The following is a 25,729-nucleotide window of genomic DNA, read 5'->3' on the forward strand; positions in this document are numbered from 1 at the left end:
GTTTGCGGTGTGAATACTTCGATAGGGAATCTGACACTCTCCCATGAGTTCAAAGTCCCGAGATGAATGTGCTTGGGCTCACAACAGTATAACAATAATCCTTGTATTTCACGTAACAGGTTATCACGTCGTCGAGACGTCTCAAAGCGCTTCACGGGATACGCTGTAAAGCGTAGTGACTGTGTACTTTTCCTGGGAGAAGCACGGCAGCCAAGTGCGCGCGGTAGCGTCCCACAAACAGCCGTGGATTGAGTGACCAAATTCTTCTTCCGATTTTGTTTTCTGAAGGGTTTATAATCCCCGGGAAAAGCCATTCCGCCAGTCGACGTAACAACCGCTGGGTAACCAGAGGCGCGTGTGTGGAGTAAGGAAATTGGCCTAACGTTTCGTCCCGACCGGGAGTCAAGCCCAGGTCCTCTCGTTTCCATTGCAGGTGCTCCAGCCACTGAGCTACTGTAGACCAATGTCATTTAAGGCCGTCCATGTGATGAGGCCGGCCTCACGTTGATTGCGCCGCCTCACACATCTGACTTCTATTTGAAGATCAGAAATACTCTGGCATTCCCGACCAGAGAGAGAGAGAGAGAGAGGGAGAGAGGGGGTCAAACACCTTCCGTGTGGTGACTGCAGGCTCTATTTTTAACCCACTGATAAAAGCGTGGCAGAAACAGGACAGTGGATCTCAGCAAAGGTCAAAGCCAGAGAGGACGCACGCCCCCACAATGTGCTCAGCTCCCCGGCCTCTGCCTGTGGGGTCGAGGTAGGAGAAACAAACGGTGAGCACTTTTTCCTCCGTTCAAACGTTTCACGAGTTTGCCAACGGCGTTAAGGGCTCAGCGATTCCTCCCCTGATCGGTTTACTTCCGAGGCTATTTCAGAGGTGAATGAAAGTGCGGTGTGTTTTGATGACTATTGTACTCAGATCTCCGGGGCCCAGGTCTTTTAGAGCCGTTGATCTAGAAAAATACAAACTTAGAAAACAGGAGGGAGGCCATTCAGCCCCTCGAGCCTGTTCTGACATTCTATAAGATCGTGGCTGATCTGTACCTCAAGGCTAATTACCCGCCTTTGCCCCACGTCCCTCAATATCCTGACCGAACAAGTATCTGCTGAAAATTCAAGTGAAAAATACTGGAAAAAAGGGCACGAAACTGCGCACAGACTGGACCTCGGTTTCACGTGTCATCCGAAGGACGGCACCTACGACAATGCAACCCCCCCACCCCCACCTTCCCTCCCCCCAGCACCCATGTGGTGGCTTGAACCCACCACCTTCTGACCCAGAGGCGAGAGAGAGAGAGAGAGCCAGGCTGACGCACGCACAACAACCACAACAACTTGCATTTAGACAGCAGCCCTTCACGTGGGGTAGAATCCCGGAGAGCTCGAATGCAAGTCACCGGTTGCGTTCACTCACAGGGACAGTCACTACTCCTGTGGGTAGTAATTGCCCACGAATGGGGAGGGTGTTTAAACGGGAGGAGCTGCCTTCCTTTTTCCCCCCAAAAAACCCCCCAAACTATTTTGTGTGAGTTTCAGACATGGCTGATTTGGGTTACGACCTGCCTCAGTGTGAAAGGGACTGGGCTTTGTTTGATAACGTAACGGAGGTCTGCGACAGCGACAGCGTTCAGCGCCCGACGCTGGTGATGTCCGAAGATTCCGATCTGAGCGACAACTCGGAGAAGCTGCTGCGGGAACACCAGCGGAGGAGCAGGAAGGTCAACGTCGGGAGATGCCTCCAAGGCCTGGGGAGCCGGGACCCGAACCCAGCTCAGGTCGGGAGGTGGAAAGGGAGGGGAGCGCCGGGCGGGACGTTCTGCGGCACGGCTCGGATGGCCTTCGACGACTGCTTGAGCCGCGGCTACGAAGTCTTCAGCGGAGAGGACGTCCTGTCCGCCAGCGAGGACGAGCTGGACCTCGAGATCGTCAATCAGTTCCTCTCGGCCAGAAGCCAGGTGATGTCCGACGAGGGTGGCTCCGTGAACCAGCCCTGCTTTCTGATGCCGGGCGATAAACTGCTTCCTTCCAGGTACCAGCCATGCCTCCTGGTTTCCCGGGCGGGAGATGGTGCCGGAGCTGCCCACCGTCCCAGGATCTCGGAGGTCCACACACTTAGACACCGCTGGCCACGGGATGATGAGAGCCTTGTGGGATCGGAAGAGAAGCTGGAGGTTGAGAGCCAGCACCGTGACCACTTCCCCGCGCTCTGCTTCGGGGAAGGACGCCTGGACACATCCCGGGAGGGTTTGGCAATGCCGGGATTTGCCACCGCCGCAACCTACGGACAGATTGCGTCAAGCGGAAGGTCGCCAACTCCTTCCGCCTCGCTGGTGCCGGCCGTGGAAGATTATTCCATCTCGGTGCCCGAAGTCTACGAGTATTTTTACGCCGACTCGGACCCCGACGATGATCAGAACACTTTCCTGTTCATGAGGATTCCTCTCGCCTCCGCTGGCCCTCACTTTGCCTCGGGAAACAGTGTGCTCACATCCATTGGGTCTTTGGTGAGGGATTGCCTGGACCCAACGAGGCAGGGTTCCGAAGGACAGGTGTCCGTCTGGGACCCGGTTGGCTACGGTGTCAGTGAGGGGGAATCGCCTGCTGGAGCTTGGGGTGACAGCTCGATTATGCCCTGGGACGGGGCGAGCGAGGGGCTGGAGCTCAGACCCCAGGCACCTGACACTGGAGGTAATTCATTTGTGAATGAACTCACGTCGGTACCCCGGGGGGGGGGGGGGCGCGCGGCCCTCTGTCCAGGGGTCGAGAGCGCGGTGTGGGCTGGACCAGGTGGTGCATGGCTACATTTACAAAGGCTACGTCTTTGGTCGCGATCTAAAACAGGGGAAGGCGGAGGGATTGGGGGAGGAGAGAGCTCCAAAGCTTGGGGGCAGAGTGGCTGAAGGCCTCGGCCACCGATGGAGGAGCGGAGGGGACGCAGGGACAAGCAGGAGCTCCAGAGCCAGCCGAGCGGAGGCAGCGGGGGCACGGAGTGGGGAGAAAGTAGGTCAGAAAGGTAGGGCGCGCGCTCGCTCTCTCTCTCTCTCTGATTTCGCTGTGAAATAAAGTGTAAGCCTTTCTCTCCCACACCCAGGAACAGGACGTTGCTGTCTATATCTCCAGAGGAAAGATATCTGCTTGCTCTGCTTGGCCTGTGCATCCTGGGCGATGAAATGTCTGAGCTCCCAGTCAGACATGTGGAAAGCAGGTGAGAATTAGTCACTGAGAGTGGGAAGAGCGTTCAAGGGGCGGACTTAAGGACGTTCTCTTCGGGGTTGCTTTACCCCATTTCTAAAGCGATCTCCATTAATTTCTCACTTTCGCTAAATCAATGAAAATAATACATTTGGGAAGAAACTAGTTGAGGATCTCAGCTATCAATGAACCTTCGCCAGTGACAATAATAATAATATTAATCCTTGCATTTGATATAGTGCCCTATCAAGTCTTTCCGAGACGTCTCAAAGGGCTCGGTGATGAGCACCAACCCACCCGTAGTGGTGTTTCATACTGCTAGCTCCTAGCATTGTATGTTCGGAGCTCTTTGAGATGCCCTCCCGAAAACAAAAGGACCTATTGTAATTGTAAGCTCTATTGTATTTGTGTTGTTTGCAGCTTTGCTGGTGAACTTCAGCGCCATCTCTGCAGTCAGATACTTCAGACAACACGTGACAAAAGAGAAAAGCAAATGTCTTCCGGGTTCCTGGACGTCTGTTGAACAGCCACGAAAATAACAACCGTCGCAAGACCCTAACGCCACGCACCCATTGTCATCTCTCTCTGGTAACACAACTGTTATCAGGTTGGGGGTAGGGCAGAAAAGCTGCTAGTTATTTGCTGTAAATGCTTTGAGATTGTGGGTTCAAGCGAGTGAAATCATCATCACTCGAGCGCAATAGTGAGTGGGTGGATGACGGGGAGAGAGGAGGCATTGCTGTACTGTCTGAGGATCTCTCCGTGGGAGACAGTTCACCCAATGAATGTGGTAAGTGTTTGGGAGGTTGGTTGGGTTTGAACACCCCCTCACTCTGGACTTTCACTCGTACGTTACGTTAACAAAGTCGCTTAAGTGAGATGTTGGGCAAATCACTTACAGCTCAAGCCCATTTCAGGAGAGGAAGGCAGAATGAGCAGAGAAAGGATTCCAGGTCTACGGAAAAGATCAGACCTGCATATTGGGGTCTTAATTTAGGCAAGACATCTTAACGGGATGGATTCCTTAATAAATCGAGCTGCAAAAAAAAGGGGAAAACCTCCTTCCGGGTATCTGACTTCGCATCGATCCACGGGAATTCTGCTCTAAGCGTGATCGACTTCGAACAGGATTAAAAGCGGGTTAAAGAAGGCTGCACGTCAGAGCCAGTTTTTCCCCCCCCTCCCAAAACCTTTTCAGGTGAGGACCGAGCGAGCACCAGGGCAAGCAGTAACTGCACTCAGCCACGCTACATCATTACACTCCATCGATTAACTAAACCGTGAGCTGCTCACGTAACACAATCAAATTCCACGCCCGGTGACCCTGTGGAATAGATGTTGAAATCAGCGATACACAGAGGCACAAGAGAGAGACACACACACACACACACACACAGAGAGAGGAAAACCCTCTAATCTGTCCTCACATTTCTGCCGTTGAGAGTGCCGCAGTTTAGGCCCAGTGGCGCTGGGCTGGAAACGGGAGGTGAACAGATACTCTGATCTCCTAATCCCTCTTTCTTCCCAGAATAGTGCATTGAAACAGTTTCCTGACAATCACTGACCGACTGACTCATACGATAGGTGATGAGCTCAGCCGAGCTTGAGTCAGCGACGACGGGAGAGAAATAACACGCAGTAAAACTCCTGCTATCTCAACCCTGGCTTAACTTGTCACTACCGCTTAAGTCCATCATACTGTTAATCTCTGTTTACCCAGCAGTAAGTAGGACTAACCCGGTTGTTGGTCAATTGATGGATCAGTTTCCAGGAGTAATAATCCTTCCCCTGAAAAATAATAATTTGGTGACTGAATCCACGGCTGTTTGTGCGACGCTGCGCAATCGGCTCTGCGTTCACCCACAAGTATACAGTCAATTCACTTTACAGTATATGCTGTGAAGCGCGTTGAGACGTCTCGAAGGCGTGAGAAGGCGTCATATCAAATGCAAGGATTATTATTGTGGTTGCATTATTTATGTATTTATACATATGCCTAACTGGCCACTCTGGATAACTAGTCACGGCCCACCTTCTTCCCTTCGAGTGATGAGTTATCAGGAATTTGCCACAGTCTGAACAGGATTATGGGGGCGTCGCCCCCCCCCCCCCCCTCACCCCAGTCACTCAGACATTTGATGTCAAATGGTTACGAACGACAACTTCAAAATAAAACTAGTTTTTAATAGCAACGAAAACCCCAAAGAGAGTGGATTGTATCACGAACCAAGTACATTTTATTTAACGGTAAAAAGTTTTTTTTAAAAAAAACACACAAAGACACATAAGAGGCGACACAACACAAGACAGACAGTTCAATACTGAGAATAAATCTTTGGACCATCATTAACTTCATGGGGAAATCGCGTGCAATATGCACAACTCTGGAAAAGTTTGTTACAAACAGGAAACTTTTAAGATGCACCGTATGCACTCAGGAAGTTAACTCAATCCCTTTTCGCGCTCTCTCTCACATTTAGGACGTCAAATGCACAGTTAGCCGTTCCAAAGCAAATACTTTAATAGGTTATTAATAGTTCATTTAATAAAGTCCTAATAAAATTGGAAGCGATTGACTCAAGACCTGCTCACGCCATATCCTACCGCCTCCCCACCACCCCCCCAATATTGCGATTAATATACTGTTCTACCCAGCCCCCACCATTAGACAAAGAAATTCCCTTTCACTCACTCGCGTGATAAATTAAACGTCACCACTGAAACACAGCCCATGAAACGCGCACATTGAAACCCTCGACCGTCAAAATCGTCAAAACTCAAAAGAAATTAAGTGCAAAAAAAATCCACACACACACCGATCAAGTTGCTCCTTTCAGCACAGGTCATAAACTCACGATGAAAGCTACTCCACCCAAAAAACATACCCTCGCTGCAGCGAAGGATTAACTGTGCGTGGGTGGGGTGGGGTGGGGGGGGGGTGCTGAGCACCACATAACGTACGACAAAACATGTGCTGATCAGGGGGACAAGGTGTTAAACCAGTGCAGTTAAAGCCTAAGTCTCTGAGGCGAGCCTTCACCAGCCGACTGCAATCCTTTCCAAAAGAAAAAAAATAATATATTTTTTTGCAGTTGTGAATTTCGAAGATCAATAATGAGAGTCAGTGACAAACTAAAGAGGAACTCCAAACGCCGACAACTCAGTCGGAGAGAATGACTTTTAAAGAAAAGAAAATAGGTGAATGAATGGGATGCACTGTGCTCTCAGACCAGGAGAGTTCTGGATTGCCAGTATTGCCCAAACCAGGAATTCGCCCTCATTTGACGCACGGGATTTCACTGTAAAGTGTAGTGACTGCGCACTTTGGAGGCGAGATTTCACAATCTGGGGAAGAATCGTGGCTCAGAAACCAGGAGAAGAGATAAACGTCAACACAAAATGACTGGGGCATAAAACACCCACCCTTCTACACCCTCTGACTGGAGTGTTAACCTGTGTTAAAGTGCAATATAATCGCACGTTCCCCCGATCTTGCCACGAAGACAAGACTTCAGACAGACCCTGTGACATGCCCTGTATTTGCACGCAGCGTACAGTACAGTAACACTTGACGTGATGCCTTATTGCGTCGTCAAGGCATCTCGTGGCACGTTTACTGTTCAGTGTAGTGACTGCGTGTTTGTAGGCAAACGGGGGCAGCCTAAACTAGGGGATGCGGGGGGGGGGGGGAAATAAATCAAACCCACAACCCGGAGAGAAAAATCTGTATTTACAGCGGGAGTGGGCTTGGGTGGGGGAGGTGGTGGGGAAGGGTACCTAAGTTTGCACACGACGTGCAATACGCCTGCGTTTGCACACACCATTCACCTGGGCCAATAAATAAGACACCGACGTCCCACCAGAAGGGCTCTGGGCGGTGGGGGTTATGGTCTGTTTGAGGAGCTGCTGCTGAGAACCGAGTTAGGACCATCTGTTGACCTGTAGCCTGGAGTCCCTCGCTCCCCGCTGACACAGCCGGCTGAGGGAGGCGGGCGAAAGGTGAGGAATCACTTGCTGCTTCACGTCGGAGTCGCCGATGGCCTCGGCCCAGCCCCCCGGGAGGTGTTGCACCCCCACATAGTCGTGTTCGGACGAAGTGAAGGACAACCTGCTGCTGTCGCTGTACATGCTGTCGGCTTTGCCTGTGACGGAGAACAAAACGAGTTTATAATGATAATAAACAGCATTTTGATAGAGCGTCGTATCGTGTGGAGTAAGGATAATTGCCCAATGTTTTGCCCTGTTGCCCAGGAATCGAACCCGGGGCTTTCTCACTTGCGAAGCGAGCGCTCTAACCACTGAGCTACAGTCCCAAAAAAAGGAAAGAGGGTACAGAAAGGTGTACCCCACCTCACGAGCATCAAGTTTGTGCGGGAATTCAATTTCGGAGCCAACCTCACCTGATCTGTAGGTGTCAAGAAGATCTATGATTGCGTCATATTCAGAGACGTGGTCTGCAGAGAGAGAGAGAGAAAATAAATAGAATTAAAACGGATTTAATGTATAAAACATTGAGATTCATCATGATGCCACCCCACCCCCCCCTCCAACAAACAAACATTGGTCAAAACCGAGCTGTCATTCAATACATTCCATTTTGAGGAACGGCCGAGAGATTGAGGTTTGAAAAGGTTTTTCCTGTTAAACTGGTTTAAAGTTTATCAAGTTGTAGCATAAGTTTCGATCCCTCTCGCTCCACGGTGATGCCACAGGCCAAGCCAATAACTCAGAAAGTCTTTGCTATTAACAAGCTGGTATCATGTTAACCACTAGTCATAGAAACAGGAGGAGGCCATTCAGACCCTCGAGCCTGTTCCACCATTATACAAGACCAGGGCTGATCTGTGACTCAACTCCAATTACCTACCTTGGCCCCGTATCCCTTGATACCCTGACCAATATATTCATACGATGGGGAGAGAGAAAGGAGGACAGACAATTGAGGGTGGACTGAGAGATAAAGCTACAGACAGGCAGACAAATACACAAGACCAAAGGAGTGTGAATGAAGGAGTGGAATGCACACAGGACAAAGAGCACGACGTGTTATGTACCTCTTGAGCAATGGTTAGGCAAATCAGAACTTCCCTTTAGCGAAACTTCCTGTAAAGAGAGGAGGGAGGGTTGAGATCAATAGTTTCTGGAAGGTGTGAACTCTAATTAATGCATTAGATGATAATAATAATAATCCTTGTGTTTGATACAGCGCCCTATCAAGTCTTCGAGACGTCTCAAAGCGCCTCACAGGATACACTGTAAAGTGAATTGACTGCATTTTGGGGGTGAAACGCGGCAGCCAATTGCGCACAGCAGCGTCCAGCACACAACGCACATTGACAGACTACTTTATAGAGTAACCAGTTAGAGAGTTATATCACGCTGCAGAAGGTATTTATTTATCATTGAGGTTCCTATTAAGAGGGAAGGCCAATAAGCAAGTCATTGACATTAACGAGTGTGATAGTGTAAAGTCTCAAAGAAAGCTTATGTTTTTTTTCTTTGACGGGTACAGATCCCAGGTTGAGACCTAGTTATGTCTGAAAAGGAGGGATATAATAAGTGGGGTTTATTTCAGATTGTCTTGGCTTAGGGTGAATCGTTGCGCTGAACTGATTGAAGGATTAGACGAATGATAATCCGTTACACTTCGCGTCAGGAGGGAGCCTCAAAGCGCTTCACGGGATTTACAGAGAAGTGCAGTGACTTGTGTATTTTGTGGGTGCGATGGAAGACACACAATGCGAAGCCAGAGACCGAGGCAGCAGAAAGAAATAAACCGATGACAGGACAGCGTGTGAGAGGGACTTCAGGAGACATTCCTACATGGCTCTTTGCTTTGGTGACACATCCAGGCCGAGTTTGCAGATGGTGCTAACCATGTGCAAACAAGTGTGTCCACAGAGGGCGTTGTTAAGTATATAAAGTTACTGATTAATTTAATTACAGAAGCAAGTGCCACCTGCAATTCCCTCCGTGCTCAAGGCACATTGGCACATTGCGCAAACTAGACCCCATTGCTGGCAGACTCACTAACCAGTAATCGGAATATTGTTGAAAAAAAAGTTATTTTTTTTCCCCGCAACCACTTCCCTGCCCTCACCACCCCCCCCCCCCACCACCTCCCACCCAACCCGAAAAAAAATCTCCACGTTGCCAAACAGTGCAAGTAGCTAACATTACCCCCCAAACTCCTGAGGTGTAAATGGATACTTACTTGTTTGAGCCAGGAAAGGTTTGGCGGAAGTTCTGGGTGGAAACTCAGAGAGACGTAAGGCTCTGCGTATGTTGGAGAGAACGGCTGTTGCCAGGCATTTTCATCCATGTAGGAGCTCGCGTTACTCTCTTGATTGGAGTCGACCTGCAGCAACAACAAGAACAACGTACATTGGTAAAGCACCTTTCACGTCGGGAGGATGTCCCGAGGCGCTGGACGTTCAGGGAATTTTAGGGAGGGCGGCCGAAGGCACGGCCGAAGAGGAGGGTCTTGAGACGTGCTTTGAAGGAGGCGAGGGAGGGGTGGGTGGGGGGGAGTGAGGTGGAAGGACTGTGGAATGGAGTTCCAAAGGGTGAGGGCAGAGAGGCAGTCGATGATGGGGTAGGCCGGGGAGGGGATGTGGAGCAGGCCATCACAGGAGACAAGATCTCCATGTTATTTTATAGAAGTGATTAACAAGCCATCCCTCTCTCTCTTTCCACACCCTATCAATCTCAAATGAAGCCCCAAATGCAAGTTATTCAACAGTTACTTCTCAAAACATTCCCGCATGTCCCGACACGCTGGTGTGCGGAATTCCGATCCGCACACATTACAGCAAATGTTACGGAGCCAGAAGAAATTCCCTTCTCTTTTTCCTCAAAGAGCTTCACGTCACTCTTAACACCCACCTGAATAGGCACTTGGTTTAAGTGAGCTATCCCAGCCTACAATAGCAAACGCCAAGGTGGGGCTCGATCCCACAACCTCTGACTCGGTCCCAAGATTGATTGACCGAAAATACACGAACGATTTGCAAATCCTTTTTTTTTTTTTTAAAAATATATTTAAAAAAGTCACCACTCACACGCTGATCGGCGAATCCATCTGGAACCAGCTGGGACTTGAGAGCCTTAAAGGGTTCAGCGTACACAGGCGACAAGGGTCTAAAGGACTTGGCCGGAGGCTGGGACAAAGCGAGGGCCTTCCGAATCGATACTCCGGTGATGGAGTCAGACTCCGGTAACGGCGATGAATGGTGTTTGATCGCAGACTGAAGGAACACAAGTGATAGGCATTTGGAGGTTAGAGAAAAGGATGAAACTCCGGCTCAAAGCCGCACAGGACTTTCAACAGCGGCCTTGCATTTCAATAGAGAATCATAGAATGTTACGGCACAGAAGGAGGCGAATCTTTCCGTTTATTGTGCCTGTGCCGGCTCTTTGGAAGAGCTGCCCAATCAGTCCCACTCCCCCACGCGTTCTCTACCCCCCCCCCACCCCAAGCCCCCCACATATTCTGGCAAATTTTTCCTTTTCAAGTATCTATCCAATATAGCACTTTATCACAGCATTGAGACATGTCAAAGTGCTTTATGGGATTATACTGTAAAGTGTATGACTGTGCGTATTTTGCGGGTGAAAGTTGAGGGGGGTGTGGCTGGGGTTGGGGGGGGAAGTTTGCACTAACTTCACTTAGAAAGGTCAGTGCAGATTTTTTTTTCTTTACCCGGCGGGTAATGAACGAGAGGAACAGGTTTCCAGGAATGGTGGTGAACACACACACACACACATAAGGTGATGGGTAGACTGCAGGGTGGATGTTCCTAGAGGGATGAGATCAAATGGACTGAAGGTCCTTCTTAATCCATACCAAGCTCTCCAGGACACTAACCCGAGTGAAGGGCACTACATAAGTTGTTGTTGTTGTTTGACCGTGTGCTCAGACTTTCAACGCCAACGATAAGGTGGGACAATTTACGATCATGAAAAAAAAAAACTACTACTTACTTCACTGAGCCATAAAGGGTTGGCAGGAGGGGCCGGCTGTAACCTCAGGGGGATGTAGGGCTCAGCGTACGTTGGAGAGAGCAGGTCATTACTCAACTCCTCTTCCACCTGCGGGAACGATCTCACGGAGGCAGAGTTGCTGTCGATCGCATTCCCTTGGTTCCCTCGCTTCTTGATGGAAGAGCCCCGATTGCTGAGCAACTGCAATAAAACACAGGGACATCGATCACGTTAATTCATTGCCTGATGGCGATATCGATGGCAAATGAGGTGGTTTGAGCTGGTTCGACTCCCAACTGTTTGGTAGATTTGAGCTGTACTTACATCGACGCCCGGGGAGGGAATGGAATGCGTTTTGGAGAGCGCGAATGGCTCAGCGTATCCTGGCGACATGGGATTGCTGTAGGCGTCCTCGATATACAAACTGGAATGATCTGGGGAAGCGTGACATGGCAGGAATGGCGGCTGGGACAAGGCGAGGGTTTTACGTCCAGACAGTCTGGATTTGGCGTCTTGATCCGGTAAAGGAGATGACTTGTGCTTCACTGCGGACTGAAATTCAACACAAAAAAACATTTATAGCAAATCCCTCTCACATAAACAGCAACGGCAAATGACAATTACACGGCGCTTTTCGCGTCGGGAGGGACGTCCCAAGGCGCTGGGCAGTCAGGGATTTGGACCCGAGCTGTTGGTTGGGATCAGGAGGGTTGGATGGCAGGTAGGGTAGGGGTTGGAGGGTGACTGAAGGCGCAGTCGAAGAGGAGCATCTGGACTTTGACAGTGAAGGCCGAGAGGGATAGATTACCAATAGGCAGTGGATGGCTAATGGTGGAAAGTTTCTTCTTCATTTGAACCTCCTGTGAGCCCTCATTACAAGCACCAACCTCATCCCTCCCCCAACCCCCCCCCCACAGTCACACTCACTTCATTCGTCCTCCCTGGTGCAGTTGGCACTGAGAGCCATGTCTTGGTTGGAGTGTAAGGATCAACGTAGTCAGGAGACAGAGGCTGTCCTGTCTGATCCTTCACCCCCACTGTGGCCCAGCTGCCCTCTGCTTCTCCACTCGTCTTTTCCGGGGTTACGTCGGGAAAGGTAAAGATTTCACGCATGCGTTTGTTCCTTTTGGGCAACGGGGGAGCAACCCCTTGGCCGGCCGACGGCTAAGATCAACGTAAAAAAATAATGTTTAGTGACCTCGAAGCTCAAGCCACTTAAAGCGGGTGTTGGGTCTGTTTTGTGGTGCTGTGAACAGGACTGAATATAATACAGTACCCGGTGTGAAGATTAACAACCTGGGGGCACCGAGTACTGCTGATGTTCACCAATCTCAACCACGTGACCCCCAAAACCTCATCGCTCAACAGAATAGGTCAGAGGAGGGGAATGGGGCAGAGTAGAAAGCAGGACTTTCATATCTACTATTTATTGGGGCAGTAGAAATATACTGATTGAGAACTTGGGGATGTTTCGGTGAGAACGTGTATTGATCAGTGTACAGGAGTCTAATTAACATCCACCGATCACGTTGCTTTCCAACAGGATGCCTTTGGAAAGTCAGTGATTCAGTACATCACAACAACAACTTGCATTTAAATAGGGCCAAGAGCTTGACAGTGGCGGAGTCTGACCCTGAGCCGGGGGAGGGGGGGAAGAGGGAGGGTGAGGGGTTGGTCGGGGGGGGGGGGGGGGGGAGAGAGATGACCGTAAGCACGATCACAGACTCAATCTGCCTTGAACACTGAGCACGTCAAATAGAAGCTCTCGGCAAATCAGTGCGATGCAATTTGCTTTCCCTATTAAACAAAAACCCATTAGAAATCGCAGCACGTGAGCAATTAATTATCCATGAATGGTTTTATGCTCGTCAGCTATCAGCCCGAGGAACCAGAAATCCAGCCCGTTTGCTATACTGCGGGTTACGGTGGAGAAAGTTTATAAATAGCTGCTCGCTTTGATCCAGACCAAGCCCAGTTTGTTAAACACATCATCATCATCATCATAATAATCCTTGTATTTGAAACAGCGCCTTAGCACAGATTCGAGACGCCTCAAAGCGCTTCACAGAATGTACTACGAAGTGAATTGACTGTGGGAGAACGAAACGCAAAGAACACGCGGAGAACACCCCCCCCCCCCCCCCCCGTCAGGATTATTTTGAAAGGGTTCTGGACTGTATAAAGTGACAAGTCAAGACTCCAGCCTGCTCGTAAAACTCTTCACACGTACTCAATACCGACCGGCTACTACAACAACAACAACGTGCATGTTATAGAGCTCCCTCCACCCGCACGGAGCGCTTGAAACGGTATCGGAAAGCAGACTCACACAGAGCTCGCCGCTCGTTCGGGCTTGGGAGGAGTTGACACTCTTGCGATTCAGGTATGTTGGCTTCTCGAGGTAACAAAGCCATTCCTGCACCTCATTCTCACCTGAGCAATGAACTATAATGGGATGGAGAAGAGGACCTGCAAACAAAAGGTGGCAAGTCATTACACATGCTGAATACACGGACTGGCGACACTGCGCAGAAACACAAGAAAAAAAAAAGGTTAATTAATTGGAAACGAAACCCAAATCATGGGGTTGAATGTGGATATGAAGCTGCCAAACTATTAATAGCAATTTTTTCCTGTGCACTTACAAGCCTCAAAAATAATGCTAATCCTTGCATTTGATACAGCGCCTTATCACGTCGTTGGGATGACTCAAAGCGCTTCACGGGACACACTGTAAAGTGTAGTCACTGTGTGTTTTGCGGGAGAAACCCGGAAGCCAATTTGCACCCTGCAGTGTCTCACAAATTGCTATAGAGCGAGTGACCAATTTTATTTGGGGGATTGTTGGCCAGACTCCGGGGAGAGAGGACTCCCTTTTCTTTTCAAATAGCGCCATAGGATCTTTAACATCCACCTGCGCAGGCATTTAATTTTTTTTAATTTAACAGAAAACTGCACCGAGGTCTTGCTCGATCTTTATGAGCATTTAACACCAGTTACTGAGTAACCGCACCCTGTGAATGTCAAAACAGGTTCCCACGGCTGATCACAAGGCTGTAATCTCATCGAGTAGCTCGGATTAGATCATAAACCACAAGACCAAAGTTCAAAGCTCTCTGATTCCTGAGAGCCAACAACAGTCTGAAAATATTAGCTTCTGTCTGTCATCTGATTAACAGCGACAGAAACTGTGGGGTAACCTGGTTTCGCATTCGTTCATGATTCACCAGCGCAGGCCCACTGACTGGGACACACCATTAAAGTGTTAGACAACGAGGGACTGACTCGGACAAAGCGATCACACAGACACTAGATGGGAAAGGGTTCCTCAGTGCAACGACACTACGTACGTTTGTCTATTAGGTCGGCAGGACTTAACAGACAACCCGAAACAATCCAAGCGGTTGCGGACTTTGAATTAAAAATTCCTGGCTTTTACTTCTAAGAAAATTACCCGATAATTACAGCTTCGGGTAATTAACCTAATACATTCGAGAGCGCTGGGTAATTAACCTAATAACAGTTCTCATGAGAGAGTTCCTTGCCGAGACTGCAATCTCCAGTCAGCAAACGAGACGGTTCTCAGTGGAATGGCTGTATAATGGAAACGACTGTGTGTTTTGCGGGCGTTTTGTGGTCAAACACATTTTACAATGAACTTGTGAAGGGCTTGGAGACGTTCTTGACAACGTGATAACGTGTTATGTCTAATGTAAAGATCATTATGAATTATTATTAATTATTAATAGCCAGAAGCTTTAAAAGAGAATGCCTGGGTTATGTCCCCTCTCCACCCTTCTCAGTTTTTTTTTGTGATCAGCCGGGTATTTAACACGCACCGATACCCACCCACTGTCCTTAAGAGCGTCCGATATCGAGAGTTCCACATATGTACACACTCTGGCACTCGGAAATTTCCTTGCGTCTGGAATGAAACGCGCACTCTCTTCCCGGAGGGATGCACCCTCCCTCTCCCCCTCCGCCCCGTTTACCCAATTCCGTAGAGATTCAGGCGCAAGAGCGAAGGCTTAGTGTGTACTGCTGGAGTGTGACCAGCTAAAAATGCACAGCTCGCCATTGAGAGCCTTGTGAGTCAAGCTTCCTGCTGCTTGTCCAGCTAGGACCTGACCGGCCAAGGTGAGAACTGGAATGCTTCATACCTGTAATCTGAAACGTGTGGTCGTCCTCGGATTCACTGCCGCTTCCTATCTGCGCTGTAATCCCTGCCAAGGGGAGCGTGCCCTACGTAGAGAGAACACATGTGTTGAAAGAAAAGAACCTGCATTTTTCATGGCCTCTTATAGACGTGGAGGGATGTGGGGTGCGGGTGGGGGGGGGGGGGGAGACAGAGTTAAAGTTCCATTTACCTCGTGCATGAAGACCTGGGAATCTTTTGAGAGGATGAGCAGGTGGTTTCGGAAGAGCACCAGATAGCGGTCGTTTAAATCCTATTACCACACGGGCAAAAATAATTAGGAGGCATTCCAGAGAAGGGTTAATATCACAGTCCTACAAACGAACATTGATCGAGCTCACTAACGAGTTCATCAGAGTTTTAAACCCGAGCGGTCCTAACAGAAGTAAAGGTCAGATGAGGTGAAATTTCACCCAAGAATTTACAAATAAAAATAATAATAATAATAATCCTGGCATTTGATACAGCCTTATCACATCTTCGAGACGTCTCAAAGCGCTTCACGGGACCCACTGTAAAGCGAATTGGCTGCGTGTTTTGTGGGTGATAAGGAATTGCGTCATGCTGATTGCTGGGAGGTGATGGGATCTACTCTTGCAGCGAGGTCCGCTGGACTTCCTTCCAGTTCTAAGAAGGAGCCCAATTGAAGGAACCCAGTTAGAGAAAAAAAATTGGCTCTCGTTAAATTGCACTGCTCGTGACAGTACTGTATGCTTGTCAGTCATCTTTGCCATCAGGGAGACCGCTTACAGCCCTACATTGGATCCATTTGAAGGTAGAACGACTCCATTTTAAAAAAAAATATATTATGAGAAAAACACGCAATTGATAAACAAATCTGACAAGCAAACAGGTTGAAGTCTGCCGAATTCTTGCAATGGCGTATAATGAAAATGTCTCGACGTTGAACAGGGCCTTACCTGGCAATGCTGGTGGTGAATTTTCACCTGGGAGCAATGGATCATCTCGCCCAACTCTTCCCGGCTCATCCCACTCCTGTGCCATTCCACCAACGGGTTGGAAAGAAGATTGTCAAACAAAGACTCCGTCTTAGGCTGATTTGCTTCCTGAATGGGATTCACCTGTTGGAACACAGCAAAATGCGGAGTGAAATTTCAGGTGGAAAAGGTCATGGGGCAAAGGGAGGATTAAATCCGCTGAACAATAATCCTTGCGTTTGATGTAGGAGCTTATTCCGCCGTTGAGATGTCTCAGTGCGCTTCAGAATATACTTGCCTAAGGTTCTGCCCCCGCCTGGGAATCGACCCTGACTTGCTCCTCTCGTTAACAGCCCTCACGTTAATACTCTGGGTGAGTAGCCCAGCCCGAAGTTACTGTCACGATTCACCGTTGAATAATGACAACTTTAGACAAAGTACCAGAGGGTTTGTGAAACTCGACCCAAAGAAAAGCGGTCGATCCCTTTCACCGGAGGAAAGTGTGGGGCGGGGGGGGGGGGGGCGGGGAAGAGAGATCCGTGGGGAGATCTTGGTACAACAAAAAAAAAAAGGTAGACAGCCCAACATTGACTGGTTGCAACTTTGTACGAAAAATACTTTATGTATTTCACCGGGAGATGTTAACCGAGATCAGAGACTCACCGTGTGGGTTTAGCATCTCTGATAAAACACCTCAACCACACCTTGACACCAACAACTTGCATTTACACAGCGTCCCTTCGCGCTGAAAACGGGGAAGGGGCAAGGCGGAGGGTTAGAGGAAGAGTGTTCCAGAGTTTCAGTGCCTTAGGACGTCCTCCCGACTTGAAAGGCGCTATACAAATATAATTTTGTTGTCGTTATTGTAGCCCAATGTCCTGGAACACCAACTACTCCACATACAGTTTCTCAAATGACTTTATGGGCTGAATATTCCAGGAAAGCCGAGTTTAAAAGCCTGGATTGGGGTCTAACATGGAGGTTGGGCTAATATTTATAGTTCATGGGTCTAACAGCGTCTAAACACATGCATCAACTGATAAGAGATTACAGAATCAACCCTAACCACCCCCCCTCCATTGGTTATTTTGGTATTAAGCAAGACCAGAGGTCTTACTTAACCTTCGTCAGCCACCCAGCTGATCAACAACACAACCCTATGTTCTCTACCGGTTTCTCTTTGCAATGCCATGTGACTGCCGACCAGGTGGTGGAAACAGGCCCCATTTCCTCTCAGAACCATGACTCAGAGCTTCGAGCTGGAGTTTGATCGACAAGATGCAACGATGCGCAAGATTTCGACAGCAAAGGCTCATCTTAAATCAGGATCGTTTTGAAACCTTCCAAAACCCCCAGTGATCCGGTTTCTCGTGTCGGACGTCCCAATTAGTCAACCGTTTGGGACGGAGTCATCATCAGGAACTTCCCTTCCTCCTCCTCTTCCCAGGTCACTAATTGGTAAACTCTGTTAGGATCCGTCAATGTTTCCACCCCCACTTCCCCACGCCCCCCCCCCCACCCCACACACAACACCCCCCCCTCCCCCCAACACAGTCATTTAATTTCCCAAAAGACAATATTGCACACGCACATCACAATAACTTCTTGCATTTGTCAAGACCCTCCTCTTTGACTGTTTCTTTGGCCACCCTCCTACCCCCCCTGCCCTCCTGCCGCCCCCCTGCCCTCCTGCCGCCTCCCCTGTCCCCACCTGCCCCCCCCTGTCCCCACCTGCCCCCCCCTGTCCCCCCTGTCCCCACCTGCCCCCCCTGTCCCCACCTGTCCCCACCTGCCCCCACCTGCCCTCCTGTCCCCACCTGCACTCCTGTCCCCACCTGCCCTCCTGCCCCCACCTGCCCTCCTGCCCCCACCTGCCCTCCTGCCCCTACCCTCCACCGGTTCTGATTCCAACCCCACCCCCCCGCCACCAGCTCAGGGTCCAAATAGAGTAGAATAGGGGAACACACACTTTAAAATATATATTTTTTCTTAATAAATTCTAGCACATGAGAAATAAAAATGAAAACCGACTGAAGGTAAAGAGTTAGCCCATTCAATACACAAAAGGAGAGAGAAAAATTGCTGTGACTCAGATCCGGGGGATGGGGTGGTGGGGGGGGAAGGGGGGGGCAAGGTCACTCGTCTAGAGAAGGTGAATGACTTATTACTGACGTGCTGTATTCAGCAGTGGTTCATACCCTGAGGCCTTATTATATCAGTAATTGCCAGAGCCCAAGGTGCGGCTGTCACTCAGGCAGGCAAGGAAACCGCATCGTTCGACAACCGGTCTGGAGGGAAAAATCCTCTGCAGCTAAACCATCCAACACCGTTCCTGTGGTCCTGGAAATACTCACGGCCCTCAGTCCATTACCTACCACCGCACACAGGCTATCTGATAACCAGGGCAGCTCATAAATACAATGAGCAGGGGTCAGACACTAGTCTCAACCACAGAATAGATCAACGCTCACCCCATTCCACCCCCACCCCCACACCCGCAACCCATTATAATAACAATTATAATAATAATCAGCCTTTGGAAAGTGCACAGGAGTGTATGCCACCACCTTGGCCGGTTCGCTTCTGAAGAAGAGAAAATTCCCCCGATGATGAGATGCTTAACATGCCAGTCGTGCCTGGTGTGTTTTGATGTTAAAACAGAGCTGGCATTCCCTGGTATTGTCTGTTCGGGTTATAACATTGATACAGGTTTTGTGTTTGTGACTTACAGTGTAAACATCTGGAGGAACATCTTACCTTGAGTAGACTTGTCTGGACCTGAACGTTGCGAGTATCTCGAATCAGATCAAACCTCGACTTGCTCGGCTCTCTGGAAAACGTCAACTCTTCTGCCCGCAATTCACTGCAAGAACAGAAACACAAGGAAAGTCAGGGATTTCCAGGAAAATAATTGACTATAGTTTCAGTGCACTACCCACCCATTTTCGCTCCCCTTCCCCTTGAAGGTGCTGGGATAGAATCCAGCAGCCATGCTCAGAAAAGGGAGTTTAATAATAGGAATAATAATACTGGCATTCGATACAAGAACAAATTACATTGTATGGCACATTTGATTCAGAGCCTCATCGGGTTGTCAAGACATCTCAAAAGCGCTTCATAGGATTTCACTGTAAAGTGTGGTGACTGGGCATTTGTAGGCAAGTTTGCTAAACACCTCAACAATAAAAATATTTAGGAGAGGGATGATAATGGTGGCTCTGGCGCAGACAAAACCAGCCCAATGGCCTCTTCCAGGCTGCAAATTTCAAGGACTCCACGTTTCTCCAGTGAATAATAAATAAAATAATAATCCCGGCATTTGATACGGCGCCTTATCACGTCTTCGACACGTCTCAAAGCGCATCACGGGATACACTGTAAAGTGAATTGACTGTATATTTTGTGGGCAAAGCAATTGGCTTCCAAAGCAAAGCAAGACCGAACTTGTGAAATTCTCCACCATTCTGCTCGATCTTACACATTGAGGCAAAGCTGACTCCCAAGTCAGGGTTGCAATCCAGGATTTTCAGAGATCCATTACTGTATGGGATCTCCGGGAATCCAGGCATTAAAATCCCCAAATCCCAGGAAGAGCGCATCCCTGCTCCCAGGCGAAGAGTCGATGGGATTTTGAGCCACGAATGATTTCGTTCGAAATATCAAAGAGAGACAGATTGTCCCATGCGTTTTTTTAAAAAAAATAAAAGCGGTTTAAAAAATGGGGAGCGATCGATAGATGTTAAGTCTGTCTGAACAGCACTGACTCACATTCACTCGCTCTGTGGGACAGTAAATGAATCATGAGCAACTTCCCGTTCCACTCGAGAGCACAAAACGCTGAGAGCAGGTCGATCCGCATTTGACAAAGAAACAATGTTTTTGGGTGTGACCGACCGCTCGTGAGAACTCTACCCTCCCCCACGGAATCATTAACCCACGGCCTTCACGGTCAGCTGCTATTTGTGGGAAGTTCCCGTGTCCGATGATGCTGTCATGTTTGCCTACAAGTACAGTCACTCCATTGCACAATAAGTCCTTGTGAAGCACCTTTGGGTCGTCTTCTTGAAGTGGAAGGCGTGAGACCAGATTCAAAGAAGGACCAAAGTTCTCTTAAGCCTAAAAACCTACCTCTTCGACCCAGTTTACGTTCACTAACGCCCCCCCCCCGCCCCTCCATCTGTGTCTAACTCCATCACCGCGAAGAGCTCTGGAGACCTTTTCCTACATGAAGAAAACTTTATAAATGCAATTTATTGTTGGTGAGGAACCTGTACTACAGAAAAACAGCTTTAAGGTTAAGACTAATTCGGCAACTTGCCAGATTCTGCACTGTCTAGAACGCTATGTTAATAGAGTAAACCTGGACCCAGGAGGATGTCCCACACACTGAGGCTCAGGTTTCATTCAACAAACAGCAATTTGCATTTATATGGGGCCCTTCACACTGAGCATTAAGCGCTTCGAGACGTCTCGAAGAGATAAGGCGCTACATCAAATGCAAGGAATATTATTATTATTTTCATCCCCACCACGCTAAACGCAGTTAAATAAACCGGTTTGCCGATTATTTCCAAGAGGATCGGAAAGATGATTTCTAAAAGCAAACAGTCTTTATTTTTCTTAAAATAATGATTAAAAGTGAAACTCTCGAGGTTTCACACAGGTGTTTGGAAATTTGCGACTTCTGCGCTGAAGCTTAACTCCCGATTGATTAATTAATTAATCCGAATTAATCTGGAAGTCAGAACTGAGATCCGCCTCTCCTTATTAAACCTAGGAATTGCGTACACCAATTGTGCACAACATAACACAACAAATGCACGAATACAGAATAATCCCTGCAAAAAAATGCTAATAAATTGGTCACTTCGATCCGTAAGCACAGTCAAAGAGGAAGGTTTTCAGGCGGGACTAGCAGCGGGGCATAGTGGCTGAAAGCACGACCTCCGACGGTGGGGCGGAGGGTGCGAGGGACGAGCAGGAGGCCAGGGTCGGTCGAGCGGAGGAGCGACCCGGTGGCGGACGGGGGATTGAAGAGGTCGGCGAGGAAGGGAGGTGCCAGAAAGCGAAGGGATTTGAACACGGGCGTGAGTTAACCTGAATCCTTCATTAAATGAATCTCTCCGGTTCCTAAAGAGATAAAACACTACAATATACAAACACACAGCCCTACCCTACTTCCCGCTTTTTTTAAAAAAAATCAGGACAACACGATAACACACCAAATCAAATGCGAGAATTATCATCGCTTTCCGCACTTTTACTTATTTTTTTTTAAAAAAAAGTTTAAATTTACCCCTGAAGTTAAATGTAATCGCGGTTTAAAAAAATATAATGGGACCTCTGCTTCCAGATCTATATCGACATCCATTAGAAACCACAAATGATTTTTCTGGCATTTATTCTGGCATGAAAGGAATTATGCATCAGCTGAAAATTATTACATATAATAATAACACATCAGCCTCAGCCCTGTTTTAGTAGAAGAGTAGAACAGACTCAAATGTTGTTGAATGGCCTATTCCTGTTTCCAGGTTCAAACAACAACAATAACAACAATAATAAACAAGAATACATAATAATAATAATAATAATAATAATAAATAGTGATAAGGCTTTGACTACACAGAAAAAAGACCACGAAGTTAAGGTGAGAACACTGCACTGTAGGAGAGAAACTCAGGACAAGTCTGAGAAAACAATGACCAATTAAGAGACCATCAAAGAACCTAATAGCTGCTTAACCTTCTCTCTCTGTGTCTGTCTCTCTCTGTCTGTCTGTCTCTCTGTCTGTCTATCTGTCTCTGTCTCTCTCTCTCTGTCTGTCTGTCTCTCTCTGTCTGTCTCTCTCTGTCTGTCTGTCTGTCTGTCTCTCTCTGTCTGTCTGTCTGTCTCTCTGTCTCTCTCTCTGTGTGTCTGTCTTTCTCTCTCTGTCTGTCTTTCTCTCTGTGTGTCTGTCTTTCTCTCTCTCTCTGTCTGTCTGTCTCTCTCTGTCTGTCTGTCTGTCTCTCTCTGTCTGTCTGTCTGTCTCTCTCTGTCTGTCTGTCTGTCTGTCTCTCTCTGTCTGTCTGTCTGTCTCTCTCTGTCTGTCTGTCTGTCTCTCTCTGTCTGTCTGTCTGTCTGTCTCTCTCTGTCTGTCTGTCTGTCTCTCTCTCTCTCTGTCTGTCTGTCTCTCTCTGTCTCTTTGTGTGTCTGTCTTTCTCTCTCTCTCTGTCTCTCTCTCTGTCTTTCTCTGTCTGTCTGTCTCTCTCTGTCTGTCTGTCTCTGTCTCTCTTCTCTCTGTCTGTCTCTCTCTCTTCTCTCTGTTTGTCTCTCTCTGTCTGTCTCTCTCTGTCTCTCTGTCTGTCTCTCTCTGTGAAACCAGCTCAGCATTGCCAGGAGTAGGGAATAGCAGTGAAGGGTTGTGCTCTGTGTTGCTCAGTGTGTGAGAGAGAGTAAGTATAAGAGGTCTCTCTCTCTGTCTGTCTGTCTGTCTGTCCTTACCGTCCATGTCTGCTGGATTTTTTCCTTGTGCTGGTTCCCTTGAAGCTCCTGAAGCTCCTGGGCATACAGGAAAGTTTGCTGCCCATTATGTTCTGCCCCAACCAGACCAGTGCTGAGCTGTGTTGTGTGTCCTCTCTCTCTCCCCCCACACACTGCCCCACACACTGCCCCACACACACACACTGACAGTGCACAGCTGTGTGCACTGGGGCTTTAAATGCCCTTCCAGTCTGTCCCTGGTTTCCGCTCTGTCAGGTGAGTGCCTTCAGTGGGTGGGGAGGTTTGAGCTGTGAAACGTGAGTCAAAAGTTAATAGGTTGTGAGTGAATGAGTAAATGTATGTGAGGGTGTGAGTGACAGACAGACAAATATATAAATAAATAAATAATCAGTGAGTGACTGTGTGTATATGAGTGAGTGAGTGTATATGTGTGTGTATGTATATGTGAGTGAGTGTGTATGTATGTCTGTGTGTGTATGTATATATGAGTGAGTGTGTATGTATGTCTGTGTGTGTATGTATATATGAGTGAGTGTGTATGTATGTCTGTGTGTGTATGTATATGTGAGTGAGTATGTACGTGTGAGTGAGTGAGTGCATGAGTATGTATGTGAGTGGGTGTGTATGTGAGTGACTATGTATGTGTGTGAGTATGTATGTGTGTGTATTTGAGTGAGTGTGTGTGTGTGTGCCTGTGTCTGAGAGTCTGTGTGAGTGTGTATGTGTGTGTGTATTTAAGTGAGTGTGTGTATGTGTGTGAGTGCCTGTGTCTGAGAGTCTGTGTGAGTGAGTGTGTATTTAAGTGTGTGTGTGTGTGAGTGAGTGCCTGTGTCTGAGAGTCTGTGTGAGTGAGTGTGTATTTAAGTGTGTGTGTGTGTGAGTGAGTGCCTGTGTCTGAGAGTCTGTGTGAGTGAGTGTGTATTTAAGTGTGTGTGTGTGTGAGTGAGTGCCTGTGTCTGAGAGTCTGTGTGAGTGAGTGTGTATTTAAGTGTGTGTGTGTGTGAGTGAGTGCCTGTGTCTGAGAGTCTGTGTGAGTGAGTGAGTGAGTGAGTGAGTGAGTGAGTGAATGTGTGGCCAAGGTTCCTTCCTTATCCTCTCAGGTAAACCTGAAGTCACCTCAAAATGTGCACCTTATCAAACCTTGAAAGCGATAATAATTAGAATAATCCTTGCATTTGATATAGCGCCTTATCAAGTCGTTCAAACTCCTCAAAGCGTTCCGCAGAACCATATTGTAAAATGGATCTTAAGATAGTAATAATAATAATAAAAAAACAAGGATTATTAACAAGACTGCGTACACAGTTTGGTTAAGGGGGGGGGAGGAGGAGTTTTTTTAAAGTTTTTTTTAAATAAGTGGTGCTTTTCGTCCCCTCAGTGTGCACAAAAACATATACCGTGTCCAGAAAGAGATCCAGCAACGTAGAACTATTATACTAGTAACCCTTGCATTTGATACAACGCCTTTTCATGTCATTCGAGACGTCTCGAAAGCGCTTCACAGAATATACTGTAAAGGGCATTGACCGACCGTTTTGTGGGCGAAACTCGGCCGAAAATTGTGTTTGTAGAAAAATGCGGTGGCTGTTCTGGACGCAGCGAGATTGCCACAAACAGCTACGAGGTGAACGATAATTTTCATTACCTGGGGGATTGTCAGCCAGGACAGGGTGAGAAACTCCATTGACCTTTCAAGTAGCGCCATGGGGTCTTTGACGTCTATCGAAACAGAGGAGATCTCAGTTTAGCATCTCAACTGGAGGACGACACCTCCAACAATGCAGTCCGCCATCCCCCATCCCCCCCCCCCGCCCGCCCGCCCGCCCGGCATCCCCCAACACCGCACTGAAGCGTCAGCCTGGACTACGAGCCCAAGTCCTGACATCGATTTCTATTACATCGTTAAGTTATTGCTCAAAAACTAGACCAGTGTCCTGTCATCAACCTCCCTTCCTGGTGAACTGTCCCAGCTGTTAATTGCTTTGTGTTCCTGGTATCGGTGATCAAATTTCCAGCAACAAGTGGTTAATACAAGCTCTCCTTCTGCTTATACTTTGACCTCCGGCATTATGCAATAAGGTGCAACTACGTTCGTGGTGTGTCAGCCTGGCACAGCGGTAGCGCTCTCTCTCTCTCTCTCTATCTCTCGTCCACCTCTGAGTCAGAAGGTTGTGGGTTCAAGCCCCACGTCAGGACTTGGAATCGCATCGTCTAATATGACGCTCCAAATGCAGCGCTGGGTGGTGGGGGGGTTGTTTTGTTGTCGGATGTGCCGTCCTTCGGGGGAGACGTTAAACCGAGGCCCTGTCTGCCTGGCCAACAATCCCTCCCCAAATACAATTGGTCACTCACTTCATGGCTATTGGCGGGATGCTGCTGTTCGCGAATGGCTGCCACGCTTCGCCCACAAAATACACAGTCACTCCACTTTCCAGTGTACCCTGTGAAGCGCTTCGAGGCGTCTCAACGCTGTGATCAGGCGCGGTATCAAATGCAAGGGTTACTATTAATACTATTGAAAGCTCTTTGGCGAATGCCGAAACTCCATCCTCTCTCCCTCCTGCTCCCCCATTGCCTTTGTGAAGCGCTTGAAGGCATCGACAGGTCACCTGGCCAAAAGAAAATCACAATGCCTCCTTCATCCAAACCTTGTGACAATTTTTATTATTAATAGTAGTATTATTATATCCTCACATAGAGTATATTACCAGACTACCCTGTCGACTCATCCTCCCAGACTACCCTTTGTCCAGCGCCTTGGGACGTCCTCCTGACGTGAAAGGCGCTATGCAAATATAATTTTGTTGTTGTCGTTGTATAGCGCCTTCGCGTGAGGAGGACGTCCCAAAGTGCTTCACGAGATGTGCTGTGAAGTGTTTTGTGGGTGGATCTTGCAACTGTGAACTGCGTCACAGAACAGCATCAGAAAATGCCG

The 25,729-nt window shown here is 48.3% G+C and overlaps 2 protein-coding genes across 2 annotated transcripts; one reads left to right on the forward strand and one right to left on the reverse strand.

Moving 5' to 3' along the window:
* The first annotated feature begins 2,405 nt into the window (after positions 1-2,405).
* perm1 (PPARGC1 and ESRR induced regulator, muscle 1) lies at positions 2,406-4,928 on the forward strand. Its single transcript, XM_007906906.2, has 3 exons — positions 2,406-2,691; positions 3,095-3,208; positions 3,616-4,928. The coding sequence occupies exons 1-3, from the start codon at positions 2,433-2,435 to the stop codon at positions 3,732-3,734; spliced, it is 492 nt and encodes a 163-aa protein (XP_007905097.2). The 5' UTR covers positions 2,406-2,432; the 3' UTR covers positions 3,735-4,928.
* Positions 4,929-6,126: 1,198 nt separating this feature from the next.
* plekhn1 (pleckstrin homology domain containing, family N member 1) lies at positions 6,127-22,953 on the reverse strand. The gene is made up of 13 exons (XM_042343807.1): positions 22,795-22,953; positions 19,069-19,174; positions 16,294-16,455; positions 15,546-15,626; positions 15,339-15,420; positions 13,508-13,647; positions 12,106-12,342; positions 11,503-11,730; positions 11,179-11,379; positions 10,257-10,442; positions 9,410-9,553; positions 7,596-7,649; positions 6,127-7,337 (listed from the first exon to the last, which is right to left on the reverse strand). Exons 1-12 carry the CDS (start codon positions 22,878-22,880, stop codon positions 7,620-7,622), a joined length of 1,683 nt encoding a protein of 560 aa, XP_042199741.1. The 5' UTR covers positions 22,881-22,953; the 3' UTR covers positions 6,127-7,337; positions 7,596-7,619.
* Between the last annotated feature and the right edge of the window lie 2,776 nt (positions 22,954-25,729).

The sequence above is a fragment of the Callorhinchus milii genome, unplaced genomic scaffold, assembly GCF_018977255.1.
Source record: "Callorhinchus milii isolate IMCB2004 unplaced genomic scaffold, IMCB_Cmil_1.0 Scaffold24, whole genome shotgun sequence".
Lineage (NCBI taxonomy): Eukaryota > Metazoa > Chordata > Chondrichthyes > Chimaeriformes > Callorhinchidae > Callorhinchus > Callorhinchus milii.

Coding starts and splice junctions, on each gene's coding strand:
- perm1 (XM_007906906.2), top strand. CDS start 2,433: ATGAGGATTCCTCTCGCCTCCGCTGGCCCTCACTTTGCCTCGGGAAAC. Junction 2,692..3,094: donor CCAGGCACCTGACACTGGAG/GTAATTCATTTG, acceptor TCCCACACCCAG/GAACAGGACGTTGCTGTCTA. Junction 3,209..3,615: donor GTCAGACATGTGGAAAGCAG/GTGAGAATTAGT, acceptor TGTTGTTTGCAG/CTTTGCTGGTGAACTTCAGC.
- plekhn1 (XM_042343807.1), bottom strand. CDS start 22,880: ATGGGCAGCAAACTTTCCTGTATGCCCAGGAGCTTCAGGAGCTTCAAG. Junction 13,648..15,338: donor CCACACGTTTCAGATTACAG/GTATGAAGCATT, acceptor TTTTGTTTGCAG/GTCCTCTTCTCCATCCCATT. Junction 7,650..9,409: donor ACCTTTCCTGGCTCAAACAA/GTAAGTATCCAT, acceptor CTCTCTCTGCAG/ACCACGTCTCTGAATATGAC.